This window comes from Camelus ferus, chromosome 9 (assembly GCF_009834535.1).
Source record: "Camelus ferus isolate YT-003-E chromosome 9, BCGSAC_Cfer_1.0, whole genome shotgun sequence".
Lineage (NCBI taxonomy): Eukaryota > Metazoa > Chordata > Mammalia > Artiodactyla > Camelidae > Camelus > Camelus ferus.
In genome coordinates, this window is record NC_045704.1 from 17,554,603 (window position 1) to 17,570,890 (window position 16,288).

At 54.2% G+C, this 16,288-nt stretch overlaps 1 protein-coding gene across 2 annotated transcripts; it reads left to right on the forward strand.

Moving 5' to 3' along the window:
• Positions 1 to 394: 394 nt before the first annotated feature.
• On the forward strand, positions 395 to 13,889 carry TGFB1 (transforming growth factor beta 1). 2 transcript variants are annotated; one of them, XM_032485988.1, is made up of 7 exons: positions 395 to 1,653; positions 4,641 to 4,801; positions 6,053 to 6,170; positions 7,783 to 7,860; positions 8,112 to 8,262; positions 12,932 to 13,085; positions 13,583 to 13,889. In XM_032485988.1, exons 1-7 carry the CDS (start codon positions 1,299 to 1,301, stop codon positions 13,739 to 13,741), a joined length of 1,176 nt encoding a protein of 391 aa, XP_032341879.1. In that variant the 5' UTR covers positions 395 to 1,298; the 3' UTR covers positions 13,742 to 13,889. The 2 variants fall into 2 exon arrangements, with proteins under 2 accessions (XP_032341879.1, XP_032341880.1); XM_032485989.1 differs by having other exon boundaries at positions 398 to 1,653; positions 8,115 to 8,262.
• The last annotated feature ends 2,399 nt before the right edge of the window (positions 13,890 to 16,288 follow it).

Here is a 16,288-nt window from a genome sequence, read left to right on the forward strand (position 1 = left end):
CCCTTTGCCCCACCTCCTCACTCTCCACTCCGGGTGGACCTCCTCGGACTTCTTGTACCGTGTCCCCATCCTCTGATTGAACCCTCTCCACCAGGTCTTCATTCTCTCGGTGACCCTCGCGCAGCTCGAGAAGCTTACACGCATCACAGTCACCCGCTTGGGTAGCGCTCGGCCGCCAGGAGGCAGCACCCTGTTGGTGGGGCGGAGCCGGGTGCCCGCCCCCTCCCCCGAGGGCTTAAGAGACCCCCCTTGGAGCCCGCCCACGCGAGTTGAGGACGGTGGCCCGGCCCCCCCATGCCCTCCCCCTGAGGGCCGCCCCCGCCCCGCGCGCTTCCTGGGTGGGGCCGGGGCGGCTTCAAAACCCCCCGCCGCCCCAGCCGGTCCCCGCCGCCGCTGCCGCCGCCCTTCACGACCCGGGCCGTCCCACCCTCCTCCTCCCGCCGCGGATCCGCCAGACAGCGAGGCCCCGGGCCGGGGGCAGGGGGGACGCCCCCTCCGGGGCACCCCCCGGCTCGGAGCAGCCCGCGGGGCCGGCCTCAGCCGGGAGCGGAGGAAGAAGCCGCTGAGGAGCAGCCCGAGGCCCCAGAGCCTGAGACGAGCCGCCCCCGCCGCTGGTGCTGCCGCCGCCGCCGCCGCCACTGCGGGGAGGAGGGGGAGGAGGAGCGGGAGGAGGGACGAGCTGGTTGGGAGAAGAGGAAAAAAAGTTTTGAGACTTTTCCGCTGCCGCTGGGAGCCGGAGGCGCGGCGACCGCTTTGCGCAGCGCTGCCCCGAGAGGCAGGATTTGGGGACACCAGACCGCACCCCCCACCGCCTCGGACGCTTCCTCCCTCCCTGCCCCCTACACGGCGTTCCCCAGGCTCCCCCATTCCGGACCAGCCCTCAGGAGCCGCAAACCCGACTCCCACGAAGACTTGACCCCAGACCTCGGGCGCACCCCCCTGCACGCCCCCCAACTCCCAGCCTCTCTCCTGAGCCCCCGCGCATCCAAGGACCCTTCTCCTCTGGGATCCAGGAGACGAGATCTCTTTCAGACCTGCCTCAGCTTTCCTATTCAAGACCACCCACCTCTGGTACCAGATCTCGCCCATCCCGGTTTTTTCCGTGGGATACCAAGAACCCACCCATCAAAGCCTCCCCGCCACCTCCGCTCCGTTCTCCCTGAGGGCCTCAACTTTCCCCCCCAGACCTTCCTACTTTTCTCGGGAGACCCCCCAGCCCCTGTCGGGGCGGGGCCTTCCTCTTGCCACCCCAGCTCGGCTAGCGCTCTCGGCTGTGCCGGGGGGGCGCCGCCTCCCCCATGCCGCCCTCCGGGCTGCGGCTGCTGCCGCTGCTGCTGCCGCTGCTGTGGCTGCTAGTGCTGACGCCTGGTCGGCCGGCCGCCGGACTATCCACCTGCAAGACCATCGACATGGAGCTGGTGAAGCGGAAGCGCATCGAGGCCATCCGCGGCCAGATTCTGTCCAAGCTTCGGCTCGCCAGCCCCCCGAGCCAGGGGGAGGTGCCGCCCGGCCCGCTGCCGGAGGCCGTACTGGCCCTTTACAACAGTACCCGCGACCGGGTGGCCGGGGAAAGTGCCGAACCCGAGCCCGAGCCAGAGGCGGACTACTACGCCAAGGAGGTCACCCGCGTGCTAATGGTGGAAAACGGCGACAGTGAGCTTGGAGGGGCAGGGGACCCTGGAGGGGACCCCCCAGGGGGCGCCGGAGTGCAGGGGTCGCGGGGAGGAAATTACCCGTAGGGGAGACTGGCTGGAGGAAGAGGACCCCCGGGGAAGCCGGGAACGTGGGTGGGGGATTCCAAAGAAGATAGGGCTGATCTCCCTACCCCCCAGGTATCTGGGCTTGAAGAGGAGACAGTGAGAGAAGTGGACCACTTTTAGAAGGCGACAGGAACATGTGGGTCGTAGGGGGAGTCCCTTAGGAGAGACGCGAAGCAATTAGAGGGTAGGAGGGAAGGGGTGTAGAAAAAGACTTCCCCTAGCAGGGTGCACTGGAATGCAGGGGTCATGGGGTGGGGGCTGCAGAGAGGGGGCCCGCTTTGAGAGAAGCGAGGACCCCAGCATTTGGGAAAGGAGAGGTAGTGGGGAAAGCTGATCCAGAGCCCAGGGGTCGTGAGGCGGGAAGATTCAAGAAGGACAGGAAAACTAGGTGTAAGCTCGGAGGTGCCAGGAAAGTGCAGAGAGGATCCACTTGCACAGGGCTCGAGAAACACGCGAAATTAGGGGAGGGCTTAGAGAAAGGCGGGGAGGGGGTGATAAATGCGGGGTAGAAAGGGGGCGCGAGGTTGTAGGGTGGGGGAAGCTAGCGGGAGAGAAGCGGAGACCCTAGGCGGGTGCCAGGGATGCTCCAGGAGGTGCTCCCGAGTATTTCTGAGACGAGAGAGGAGGAAGCCCAGTGGAGGAAACGAGCCCCAGGAAACTTATGACCCTAGAATACTGGGTCGTGCTTGGGAAGGGAAAGGGGAGACAAGCGTGGGAAAGGTGGGCCTGGGAGGCAGCAGAGGAGAGATGGACCTTGCCATGCTGGGAGCTGCGACCCACCCCCGCCCCGGCCCCGGCAGAATGGAAGGGAGATGGCTGAGTGAGGAGTTGAATCGTAGCGGGAGAGGTGGGTGGGTGCGACTCTACAAGACCCGGGCGAGGAAACAGAGCTGGTAGGAGTGAGGAAGCCCCACGTGGGTGCCACGCGCGGGGGGAGGAGCCTCCGCTTCCGGAAGGGGGCAGGAGGACCCCGCAGAGCTAAATGCTGAAAGCCTGGACCCCAAACTCCTAGTTCCTCCCTGGGAGGCTGGGGAAACCCCAGCGTCCGGCCGCCTCGCCCTCCCTCCCTTCCCTTTCCTTCCCGTGCCTCGAGGGGCGGGGATCGCGCGCGGAGCCTGGGGCGAGACGAGGCAGGTCCGGTCCCCGCTCTCGCGGCGGCGGCCTCTCCCGCCCTCTTCACCCCCAGCTCTGGGCGGGGCTATCGTCGGGCCCGCCCCGTCGGCGCCCGCGAGGGGACCCAGGCGTCCCGCGTGGCCCCGAGACTTGGGTGCCACCCCCCTGCTTTCTTTCACTTTCCCTCTTGGGCAGTGCACTTGCGGGTCTCTGGCCCATTTGTGCGCCCAGTTGCGGCTTCAGCCAAATGATGTCCCTACCCACCCGCATCTCCATTTCACCTTTTCCTTGGTCGCTTCACTTTCGTGGTAGAAATTTTTTTCAACACTGATACCTTCAACCCTCTTCTGCCTCCATCTTGCTCCCAAACCCTATGTCTTCCATCTCTTGTGTCTCTGTCTCCCATCTCTGCCTTGCCGTTTCTTTCGCATCCCCGTTACTCTCTCTGTCCCTGTCTGGGTCTCCCAGTTTCTCTCTCTCCATCTCTTTCTCTCTCTCTATCCCTTTCTCCTCCATGCCCAACTCTCCATCTCTCCCTCTGACCGTTCCTACCCCTTCTATCTCTCTTCCTCCCTATCTGTCTCCCGGCCTGGGCTTCCTTTGGGGTCTGCTGAGTAACCCCTGGAACGAGATAGGGCTTATTTGTGGTGGGCGGGGGCTGGCTTAGCTAGAAGGGGAGAAGCAGAATAAGGAGGCCCACAGAAGGGGCCTCCTCTGTCCTTTCTCTTCAGATGTCGCCACCATTTCCACGCTCCCACTGCAGAGGTCGATCTAGGAGTTCCTGACCTGCCCTCTCATTCCCAGGCCCAAATTTTTCCTGGACCAGGAAACACTCTTCCTAATTTTCTGTGTTCCCTGCCTGTACCCCTGAAGCCATTCCTACCTAGAATGAACTTTGCCTTCTTTAACCAGCTGAGGGCGGAAACAATTAGTATTAATAATAATAATAAGAGGAAGAATGTCACATTAGCAGGGAGGCAGCATGGCCTAGAGGTTAAGAGCACAGCCTCTGGAATCAGACTGCCTGAGTTTGAATCCTCACTCTGCAGCTTCCTAGCTGTGTGGCCTTGGGCAAATTGCTTCATCTCTTTGGGCCTCAGTTTCCCCATCTATAAAATGGGTATAATAATAGTATCTTCCTCAAGGGGTTGTTGAACACATTAGAGTGACCACTGTGTGCAGATCTTGTGTGACTTGCTTTGTCTCACTTATCTCACACTGTCGTCCTGCAATCAGACCTTGCCTTACACATGAGAATCTGACACAGAGAGAGGAATCCACTTGCCCAAAGTCACACAGTACTTCAGTTAGGAGAATCTGGGTTAGGAGGCAGAGAGCTTGATGTCAAATTGATCCTTCACAAAGAATAGGAACCTGAGGCTGGGAGAGGGAATGTGGCTTGCCCAAGCTCATAGAGCTGGAAGGCAGTAGAGTCAGTCAGAGCCAAATACCCTTGATCCCTACTCTGCAACGTAATTTGCATTTGAGGCTCCAACTGCTGGGGAGACCTGAGCAAGCAGAGCAAACTCCACCCCTGTGCCAGCTTTGTACTGAGGGGGCACTTCCCAGATGACGGGAAGGAAGGGTGAATAGGATCCCGCTTAAAGAGGAGGAAACAAACCTAGTGAGGAGAAGCCAGTCACCCAAGGTCATCCGGCTAAAAGGTGTCAGGGGCTTCAACCCCAAGGCTGTCAGCTCTTGGACTTGGTGTGGGCCAGTTCCCCTGCCCCTGCCAAACCCTGACATTACCCCTCTCCTTCCACCTAGAAATCTATGATAAAATCAAGCGGAGCCCACACAGCATATACATGCTGTTTAACACATCGGAGGTCCGAGAGGCGGTACCCGAACCCGTGTTGCTCTCTCGGGCAGAGCTGCGCCTGCTGAGGCTCAAGTTAAAAGCGGAGCAGCACGTGGAGCTGTACCAGGTGGGACAGGGGCCCTGGGGGCAGCCTGGGCTGGGGCGGCTGGAAGGCTGGTGGCTGCGAGGTCCACATAGATGGACCCCGAAGGACGATGAAGCACAGACCATGGAACCAAGGGACTCTGAAATGTTTAGACTCCTAGTGCCCTAGATGCTAAACACTTTGAAGGCTGGAATCTAGGATTTGGGCTCTAAGAACTCAGGGCTTTGGAAGCTGGAATCTCTGGAAAGGTTGGAGACTTTCAAAATGCTCTGTCCCATACAGTAACCACTAGCCACATGTGGTCCGTTTAAGTTGATTAAAATTAAAAGAAAAAAAATTCCATTCCTCAGTCTCACTGGCCATATTTCAAGTGGCCTGTAGTCACATGGGGTTAGCAGCTGCTATTTTGGACACCACAGATAAAGAACATTTCCATCATCGTGGAAAGTTCTCTTGGATAGCTCTGTTCTAGAAGACTTAGTCTCCAGGAGGACTGGGGCCTCCAGGAGGGCTGGATTCTCTTGACAGTTATGTGACCTAGAATCCCTGTCATATGGAGCATTAGATTCAGTAGTAGATGTTAGACTCCTGCAGGAAGGGAATTTGTCTGATGTTAAGTTCTCGGGGTCTAGAGAATTTGGCTTTATGCTGCCAGCTCCAGGGGATCATTCCACGGGGGTGTCTGGCATCTGCAACATCTGGGTTTGTGGCATGTCCAGCTCCTGGGTTTGTAAAGCAGCAGGCTCACAGAACTTCTCCAGCTCATTAAATGTGCGATTCTTAGGGTGTTACCAAGCACTGCACTTAGGGAATGACTTCTGACATCAGCCCCTCGAAAGTTACAGACCCTCAGAATTCGGGGGGGGGGGGTCAAATTTGCAGAACTGTATAGTCAGTGACCCTTACGATGTCTGTAGAAGAGTCTTAGCATCATGAACTGTCCAACCTGAAAGGGTCCTGGCATTTCACCAGAGAGGAAACTGAGGCCAAAGAGGGAGAGGAATTTCCCCAGGCTATGCAGGAGGTCAGGGGCAGGGGCTGAACTGCCCAGGTACCTTCCCCACCCCCCATGCCTGAGGCTCTCTCTCCTCTCCCAGCTGCAGTGGGGGTGGGTGGTTCCTGTTGGGCCTTTCAGTGTGGGTGTCCGGGAGGGGACTGAGGGACTGCGTGGAGGCCCGTTTGGGGGAGCAGATGGAATGAGGGGTGCAGCGTACATGGTGGTGTGTGGCAGCATCTACCCACTGTCTCTCCCCTCAACGCATTGTCCTCCAGAAATATAGCAACGATTCCTGGCGCTACCTCAGCAACCGGCTGCTGGCCCCCAGCGACTCACCGGAGTGGCTGTCCTTTGATGTCACTGGAGTTGTGCGGCAGTGGCTGACCCACAGAGGTGAGGACCGCTTGCCTGCCCCACCCCTGTTTTGTAATGGTGTTGACCCCATTGTTTGTCCTTTGGTCACCCTGTCTAGCACCCTCCATCCCATGTTTGTGCCAAAGAGCCCAGACCTGGCCCTCCTCCCAGACTCTCAAACCTGAGTGATTAATGGTTAATCCATTTCCTGAGCACCTGCCCTGTGCTGGGTGATGCTGGGGTCACAGCAGTGGCCAAAACAGCCCCATCCTTGCCCTCATGGAGCTCGTGGTCCATTGCTAGAATGGGAAGACTTGGAGGGAAGACCTGAAAACCAGGTAGAAATGTCCCAGAGTAGGCAGGGCTGGGATGGGGAGTCCAGAGGAGGTGCCTGACCCAGCCTGGGAGATCGGGGAGGGCTTCCTGGAGGAGGGGACATCGAAGAGGGTGTCTGAGGGATGAGCAGAAAGGAGGCACAATAGTGTTCAAGGCAGAGAGACAGGCTGTGCAGAGGCCTTGAGTCCAGGGAGAGGAAGAGGTTTGAGTCTATCCGGTCCCGCTTGAGTCTGCAGCACCCACATCTCCCTTCCTGATCTCCCTCTCATTCATTCCTTCGTTCAGTAAATACCAGTTAGTTCCTGCTCTGTGCCTGGCCCTGTGCTGGTGGTGTGGGGGACACAGTAGTGACCATGACAACTTCTAGGCCTGCCCTCATGGGACCCACAGTCACTTCTGGACACCTAGGAAGTCTTGCCAAAGACCTAGCAGGCTGTGATGGCCACAGTGAACAGGGCCGGGATGGGGGAGGCTGTAAGTGCTGTGGGAGCCCAGAGTGGGCACCCAAACCCATCTGGTGGGGTCTGGGAATGAGTCCTGGGTGAGAATGACTGTGTCAAGACTCACGGGATATGTGATGGTTTGGCAGGTGAAAAGATGGGGGTTAGGGAGCAGGTGGGTGCTGGGCAAATGCCAGTCTTAGTCATTGCTGAGTCCAGAGCACCCAGCACAGGGCCCAGCAGGTAGCAGAAGCTCAGGAAAGCACTCCACTCATTCATTCAAGAAACTTTTCTCCCAGTCCTGCCCTGGGACAAGAGCCCAGGCTCTTGCCCCTCAGCCCTGCCTTCTCCCAGTTTGGGAGAGTCACCCCCTCTCTGCAGCCCTTGATTTCCTTGTCTGTCAAATGGGGAGCTTTGGTGAGGATGAAAGGAAATAATGCACAAAGAGTGTTTAGAACAGGGTCTGGCACCCAGTGTGCACTCAGTAGATGTTTGTTTTTATGACTGTGGGCCAGGCCCAGCGGGGAGCAAGAAAACAAGGATCCCTGCCCCCATGTATCCTGCTTTCCACTGAGAACAATGAGGGAACTAAATAGCCAAATACACATGTCAGAGATGGTAAGTGCTGTGAATAAAGTTCTGTCATAGTGGAGGAGGGGCTGTGTCCTGGAGGGCCTCCTGGAGGAGGTGGCATTTGAGCTGAGACCGGAAGGAGGATGAAGGATCAAGAGGGTGCAGTGAGAGGACAGGCAGGGGAAGGGCAGGAAGGAGGTCCCCTCACCCCTACTCCAGGGGTTTGCTATTTCCTTTCTCCTCCCCCAGGGGCTGGGATGGGCCACCCCCTGACACTGGCATCTCTCTCCCCACTCCCACAGAGGAAATAGAGGGCTTTCGCCTCAGTGCCCACTGTTCCTGTGACAGCAAAGATAACACACTCCAAGTGGACATTAACGGTGAGGCCCACCTCCCTGGCCCGGCCCTGTGCCCAGCAGCAGTGATGTGTGTGTGTGTATGTGTGTGTCTTCCCTCCCCCTGCCTTCTCACCGCTCCCCCTACCCATCCACCTCTCTGAGAAAGTGAGTGTGTGTGTGTGTGCGTATGTGCATGTGTGTGTGTATTCTTGCCCCTGCCTATCACTCATGCATCCATCTGAGAGTGTGTGTGTCTCCCCCACCCTCCCCATCCCCTGACTCCCAAACCAAAGCAGGGTTCAGTTCTGGCCGCCGAGGTGATCTCGCCACCATTCATGGCATGAACCGGCCCTTCCTGCTCCTCATGGCCACCCCGCTGGAGAGGGCCCAGCACCTGCACAGCTCCCGGCACCGCCGAGCCCTGGACACCAACTACTGCTTCAGGTGAACCTTGCAGCCTTTCACGGAGGCCTTCCGGGCTGGAGACCTTCTGGACATCTGCTGAGCAGGCACCGCAGGTTGGGCACCTGCCTGGTGCTGTGCTTGGGCTGGCATCTCCTTCAGCCTGGAGGGCTCAGGGGGTGAGGTCTGAGGCCTAGGATGCTGAATGTGTGAACTGGAAGTCCTCGATTGTTGAGATCAGCTTGCTTTCTTGCTAGTGTGTTGGAATCAGAGACCATTAGAATGTTGAACACCAAGAAAGTGGGAATTCAATATTAGAATGTCGCCATGTTAGATTCCTATATTGTTGGCAGGTGGGGGTTGGTTCTAGAATGTTGGGAATTCTAGGATGTTAGAATTCGATGTTAATTATTGGAATCTGAGAATGTTGGACTCAAGGCATGTTGGAATCCTAGAACTTCGGAATCCAGAATTGGAGGATTGCCCACTGTCCGACTGGAGTCTCCAGTGTTGGCAGATAGGAGTCCTTGAATATTGGGCCCAGAATAGTGGAATCCTGTGTTAAAATATTAGCATCCACAAATGTTGGAGTTGGAGAAAGTGGAATATTGGTAACCTAGAATATTGGGACTCAGTGCTGGAATCTTGTTAGAATTTTGGAAGGCTGAGATCTTAGAAAGTGGCAGCTTGGACCTCTTGAGTGATGGGTTCAGAACTGTGGAATGTTGGAATGTAGTTTTGAAATATTGGAATTCAGACATGCCAAGATCCTCGAGAGTTGGAATGTGGGAATCTTAGAAAGTTGGAAAGCTGTTGGAGTATCTAGAATCTTGAGATGCTGGTGTATGGTAATCTAGGAAAATTGAAAAGTTGTAGTCCTAGAATGTTGAAATTCAGAGTAGAATGTTGCTAATTTAGAATGATAGTCTGACCTTGGTCCTCCCCTGCTTCATATTTTGATGATGCCTTTGGGCTTTGTTGCAGTGCAATTCTCCCGCTGGCGAGTCATCTCTGCTCCCAAGCTTCTTCACCACCAGATCCTACCCTCAGCCTAGCAACCCTGTGAGTGAATGCATGGATTGAGGTCTTGATTGCCAACAGCTAATAACGTTACAGAGAGAGGCAGCCAACCACGCGAGGGACAAAATGTCAGTTAGGAAGTCTGGCCAAAAAATCAAACCTGGAGCTGATCAAGACGGTAGATCCAACTCCCAAGTTTCCAGAAACCAGAGGAACATGTGAGCCACCACCATGGGCATGCAGCCAGCAACATCTAGAGTGTGGGAAACTTGAGCCAATTTCTCCAACAACTACAACACACAGGGGGGAAATACAGAGACAGTTCCATAGATTTTAGAAAGAATCTTAAAAGGTGAATCAACCAATCGCGATGTGTAGACCTTATTTAGATCTTTATTTATGCGGACTATTTTATTGAAAGATGTTTATGAGGCAGTTGGGGAAATGTGAATTCTGACTAGATATCTGATGATATCAAGGAATTGTTAGTTTTTCTTATGTGGTGTTTTAACATAGTCCTGATTTTCTCAGAGATCTGTATTGAAATATTTATGACTGAAATGATATGGTGGATGACGTGGGCTTCAAAATCATTCACTTGGGGAGAGAAAGTGGATAAGAGTAGAAACACAGTGAAGCTGGTGGTGACTTGAGGATTGCTGAAGCTGGGTGATGGAGACACCAAGGTCCAACGTGATAGTCTCTGCTTTTGTGTATGTTTGAGGCTTTCCGCAATAATGTTATTCTTAGCATAAATACCATCTCTATTGGGGAGCCTCCCTGACCCTTTCCCCAACATCCAGTTGGATAGGAGGCCCCTTCTGCCCACCCTGGGGCCCCCAGTGGGTTTCTTTTACTCATCAGGCCCTGTTGGGTTCTGGTAGACTGGACGGCAGAGTTGCTGGGCAAGAGCTTTGCAAGGGCCCGGACCGTTTGTATCCCAGGCAGCAGGATCCAGGCATGCACAGAACAAACGGGTTAGATACTGTCTCAGGGTCATCTGGACGGCTTTTTAAATGTGTCCTGCTGTCCCCCACCTCCACCCTCTGTTTCTGATTCAGTGGGTCTGGGGTGGGGCCCGAGAACTAGCATTTCCCACAAGTTCCCAGGCAATGCTGCCGCTGCTCCAGGAACCCCACGTGGAGAACAGCTGAGTTGGATAATAGAATCACACACTGTTCACATTGTAGGACCTCAGCACCCCGGCCAGAGCTGAACCAGAAATGCGAGATTATTCTGGACAGTGGTTCTTCCCTTTCTGTGAGTCAAGGCCCCCCTTGAGAAGCCAAAAGCCAGGAACCTTTCCCCAAGAAATATGCCTATATATGGGGGCATATGCCCCTCCCTGAGCCCGTACATGGACTTCCTGATGCCTTCCGGGCCCTTCACAGCATCTTAGTTGATCCAGCGTCTCTCGCATCTTTGTACAGATGGGGGAACTGGGTCCCAATTAGACTAGGGAGGGACCAGGCTGAGCTCACAGGAACCTCAGTTTTCTAACTTTCTTCTCAGGACCATGTGGCTCCCAGAAAGGCCATGTCTTGCCCTGGGAGGTCCTGTGGCATCGCCTCTCCCCTTCTGCTTGAGCTGACATGGTTGCACTGGTACATGAGACCACAAACTCCTGGGTGGCACAGAGTTAGCTGTGAACTGGCCCAGAGCTCCACACGTACAGGCTGCATATGAGCAGACACACCTTACCCCCTTCTCTGAGGCTCAGTTTCTTCATCCTTCAAATGGGAATAATAATAAGACCTGCCTTGTAGGGTTTTGAAATTTATTAGTTCTCTATTGATTTTTGAGTAGGAAAATACATGCACATGGACCAAACCTAGAAAGGATACTCAGAGACCCTCCAGCCCTGACCCCCAGGCCCCTCTGTAGAAGCTTTTATTACATTTATGTCTCCCTCCTGAGAGTCTCAGCATGACACACTCACACATATCCATATATGTTTTTATTTTGTCCAAATGGTAGAGTCTCTTTTTTCAGGGGAGTGGGAAGTGTACTACATTTTCTTTCTTTTAATTTTTCTTTTCTTTTATTTTTCCACAGAGGTACTGGGGATTGAACCCAGGACCTCACACATGCTAAGCACACACTCTACCACTGAGCTATACCTCTACCCCCTAATTTTTATTTTCTGGTTCTAAAAGTAACACATACTCACTATCGGGAATTTGGAAAGATATCCCCTGTCACGTTGCCAGATATCAAATGTCACTGTCAACATTTTAATATATTGCCTTCTAGTCCTTCTATTCAAAACAGAATTTGGATCATATTGTACCTGTAACTTTGCATAATGTTTCTTTCACCTGTTATGAACATGGAATATAAAGTGTTCCCAGCTGCCCATGAGTCAGGCTTTTTAGCCAAGCTCCCTACCCATCTCAACCATGGTCCTGGAGGCCAGCACATAAAATCCCATATTTCCTTCCAGGCAAGCAGAAGCCTGGGCCCCAGACTGAGGAGGACTGACTTTCACATCTGAGCCTGGGACAGAAATCATGAGTCCAGAATAGCTGAGTTTTACACACCACCACTTTCCAGTGTCCTTTTTAAAAACCTAACCTTTTGATCAGTTAACTGATACAGCCAATAATTGCTAAGCACCTGTTGTGTGCCAGGCACTGTTGTAGGCAGTGGGAGCACATTTAGGGATGAAATAGACAAAAAGTCCTGTCCTCAGAGGAAGACAGACAATGAGCAGGTAAACAAATCAGTCTCTAATAAAAGAGCAGGTGGCAATAAGTACTAAGAAGGAAAATAAATCAGAGGAAGAAGAAAGAAAGAAATCATTGGGATAATTTATTTTTCCTATTCTGATTTAAATATTTTTATTATGGAAAAATTTAAATGTATACATAAGCAACCAAGATAGTATAATGAACCCCCGTAAACTCTCATCCAGTGTCAACAGGTATTAAGATTTGCCCCATTTCAAATGCAGACATTTTCATATTCTCTTGCATAGCTGAAATGCCGTTTTTACACTGAATGGAATTCATAATCATTTGGATTGGTATTTTGGATAGGATGGCCCAGGAAGGACTCTGAGGAAAAGACATTTGTTTGTTTGACTGATATTTCTTGAGCACCTACTGCATGCCATGTGGCGTCCTAGGAGTTAAGCCTTCCTGAGTGGAGGACATTTGAACATACATATGAATGAAGTGAAGAAACAGAGCCAGAGAGGATTTCTGTGGGAATAACAAGCATTTGTACTGAGTCCCCAGTAGACCCCAGCCCAGCATGTGGTAGTATTTTAATGGACATTGTTGCACACTTAGAACATGCCAGTACACATGGAGCTGCATTGTATTTTTTATGTTCACGTGTGTGGATATGCCGTGATTTATGTAGCCTTCCCCTGTGGACAGTCATCTGGCTTCTTACAGGCTTGTTTCAAGCATTGCATGACATAATGGTTAATGTGATGCCCTTAGTGCAGTGCTGGACTAAAGCAAGTGCTTTATCAGTGATAATCATTACTATTACTGCTATTGCTGTTATTATCACATTGGGTGCAAGGGAGACCAAGATGGAGATGTGCGGGGTTGTGGGGCAGCCAGAGTGAAACATACACACACACAGACACACACACACAGACACACACACACACACACACAGAGGGAGGAGGGGCGGCCCCTCCACTCACCTGACCTGGGTTCCTCCCTCCCGCCTGCAGCTCCACGGAGAAGAACTGCTGCGTGCGGCAGCTCTACATTGACTTCCGCAAGGACCTGGGCTGGAAGTGGATCCATGAGCCCAAGGGCTACCACGCCAATTTCTGCCTGGGGCCCTGCCCCTACATTTGGAGCCTGGACACGCAGTACAGCAAGGTGAGTCTGGCGTACCAGCTCGGGGTGGGATGGGGGGAAACAGGAACCGAGGGAGGAGAGGGGGTAAAAGAGGTAAAATCAGAGATGAATTGGTGAGATGGTAGTCAGAAATAGAGACGGGGAGATTGGAGGGGAGATGGTAAAGGAATGGAGGGAAGCAAGAGACAGGGTCTGAGCAGTTAGAGACACAATGCAGAGGAGACGGATATGGGGAGATCCACGGAGACGGATAACTTGGGCGAGGCTGAAGAGGTGGGGAGGTGGGAGGAGAAAGAAACAGAGACAGAATGAGAGAGAAAAAGCCAGGGGGACAGACAGAGAGAATTAGGAAGATGGAAGGACAGAGAAAGACACTAAGATAACAAGCCAAGAGTGGAAAATGGGGAGAGGCAGGGAACGAGAAAGAAACATAATGAGATAAAACAGAGGGAGATGGGGAGAGGCTGGGAGGTTGCGGCCCACGACCTCCAACCCTGACCCCAGCCACCCGCCCGCAGGTCCTGGCGCTGTACAACCAGCACAACCCTGGCGCGTCGGCGGCGCCATGCTGCGTACCGCAGGCCCTGGAGCCGCTGCCCATCGTGTACTACGTGGGCCGCAAGCCCAAGGTGGAGCAGCTGTCCAACATGATCGTGCGCTCCTGCAAGTGCAGCTGAAGCCCCGCCTCCCCTCAGGCCCCGCCCCACAGGCCCCGCCCACCCCGGCAGGCCCGGCCCCACCCCCGACAGCCTCACTGGGGCTATATTTAAGGACACCGCGCCCCAAGCCCACCTGGGGTCCATTAAAGGTGGAGAGAGGACTGTGTCTCTGTGTCGTTGGGCGCCTGACTGGGGTCTCCCTTCCGACGTTCCCGGACCCTCCCCTCCCCCATCTGCCTCCTCATGTCTCTCCACCATTCATTTTCCGCTCCTCACATAAACACTTCCTGAGCACTTGTTATTTTCCAAGAACTCATGGTGAACACTGGTTAGATTTATTAAGCACCTTGGACTCTATTCTAAGTGTCTTATATTAATTAACTCATTTAACCACTATAACAAAGCTCTGAGACAAAGGACTTTGATAACACTCACTTTAAAGTTCAGGAAACTGAAGCACAGAAAGGTTAAGGGAATAGTTCCTGCGCATTAGGAACCTACTTTCTGGGGAGGAGACAGACATAGTAAAGCTAGACGAAGACAGGGAAGCAAGATGGGGTGAGAGATGGCTTTGGGGAGGAGGGAGGGCTTCTTGGAGGAGGTGGCCTTGGGGACTTGAAGCCAAGAAGACAACCTGGGGGAGAGTGGGGGAGGGTGTTCTTGGTAGGAGGACAAAAGCAAAGGTCTGGAGTTGAAGATGAACTTGGGGTGAGCTACACAGGCAGGAAACAAGCCAGTGTGGTTGGAAGGGAGGGGCAAGGGGAAGGGTGTTGGGATCTGAGTCAGATAGTATCACTCACAGGCCAGAAAGTAATAACAATTCTCCACGCCAGGTATGGAGCTACTAGCTCAGGCATTCTCCCCAGAGTCCAACAGGGCAGGGGTTGGGAAACTACTGCCTGCAGGCCAATTCTGACCTACTGCCTGTTTCTGTAAATGAGGTTTTATTGGAGCACAGCCATGCTCATTTGTTTATGTATTGTATTGTCTATGCAAGGGCAGAAACTGTATGCAAAGTCAAAAATATTTACTGTCTGGCCCTTGATAGAAAGTCTGCCAACTCCTGCTATAGAGACCATTTCCTCCCCACTCCACAGATGGGAATACTGAGGTAGAGGAAGGTTAAGTTACTTGTTAAGGTCACATAGCTAGCAAGCAGCAGAGCTGGGATTCGAACCCAGGCAGCTGGAGTTGAGGGTCTATGCACACAACTTCTGCACTGGTTCTGCCTTCTAGACCACATCAGGCCTGTGGGAAAGTGAAAACTTATACCTTGAGGGAGGCAGGAGCCATGACGGGATTTTGAACAGAAGGATGTGATTTGACTTAGGTGCTCAGACAGTCCTTCTGGATGATGGTTGAGAGTAGATTGAATGGGGCCAGGAGGGACTACAGGGAGACCAGTTGTCCAGGAGAGAAATGACAGCACCCTGAGCCAGGGTGGGTTTCCCTCTGCTGCGTTTCTTATCTGCTGGGGTCTTGCTGGTAAATTCTCTCCTGCTTCCTCTTTGTCTGGCCTCCCAGTTTCCTCTCTTCCTTCCTGGTTTCAGTTCCTCCCATCTCTCCCCTTGCCCTCCTGGGTCCGTGGCTCTGACCTGTTTTGCCCAGTGATTGCCCTGGGCGAGGATGGTGTGAGTGCTGAGGGTCCTTTGTCCTTGGGCTCTGAGTCCAGCCCAGCCCAGGCCAAGGGTAGAAATGTGGCCACCCCTGCTTCGGGTCTGGGAGCCACAGAGAGCCAGGTGGGGTGGGGGCAGAAGGAGTTCACTATTCAAGGACATGCTGCTGTTGTCACTAGCCTCTTGTGTGGAGATGAACTGCAGTCACTGTAGCCCCGTGAGGATTCAGCACAGGTAAGCACGCCTTCACACTCACATAGAGGTTCAAATGTGGACAGTGTCCCACGGCCATGCAAACATTTTCACCTCTCAGAGCCACAATGGACACATGCAAACTCATGCAGGACCCATGACACATGAACTGTGACACCTGGTGGCATGGGACCCGTGCTGCCCTGTTACATGCACACAGCCCAGCCTTGGAGCCTTGGCTGGGACACGGCAAAAGGCAGCCACACAAGTACATGCTGTAGGATCAGTCACAATGGCCACAGGAGCAGACGTGGATTCAGGGGCAGTGTGCCACACATACACTCCTCACTGCATCGGAGCCCCGTCAGGAAATGAAACAGAGGCTCCGGCCGGGGACACACCAGCAGTTACACAAACATCCTCCGCAGGGTCACGGTCACAACAGGCAGTGTGCATGCACACGACCTGGCACGTCACAGCCGCACCCAGACACACACCACACACGGAGATCTGACACGTCAGGATCGCACAGACGGCCGGGCCGTCGTGCCCACGGTCTGATGTCTGCCGGCCCCGCGCGCTCAGGCCCGGGGACTCCCCCTCGGCCCTCCAACGGCAGCCGGCCCGTCATAGCCAGACGCCCTGTCACACCCCGGGTCCCAGACGGAGAGTCCCCCACACCCAGACACACCCCCGGGGCCGCGGCCCTCACACGCCCAGCTCGCGCCTGGCCGAGGACAAGTCCCGGCCGCACACC

Coding starts and splice junctions, on each gene's coding strand:
- TGFB1 (XM_032485988.1), top strand. CDS start 1,299: ATGCCGCCCTCCGGGCTGCGGCTGCTGCCGCTGCTGCTGCCGCTGCTG. Junction 1,654..4,640: donor AATGGTGGAAAACGGCGACA/GTGAGCTTGGAG, acceptor CCTTCCACCTAG/AAATCTATGATAAAATCAAG. Junction 7,861..8,111: donor ACTCCAAGTGGACATTAACG/GTGAGGCCCACC, acceptor CCCAAACCAAAG/CAGGGTTCAGTTCTGGCCGC.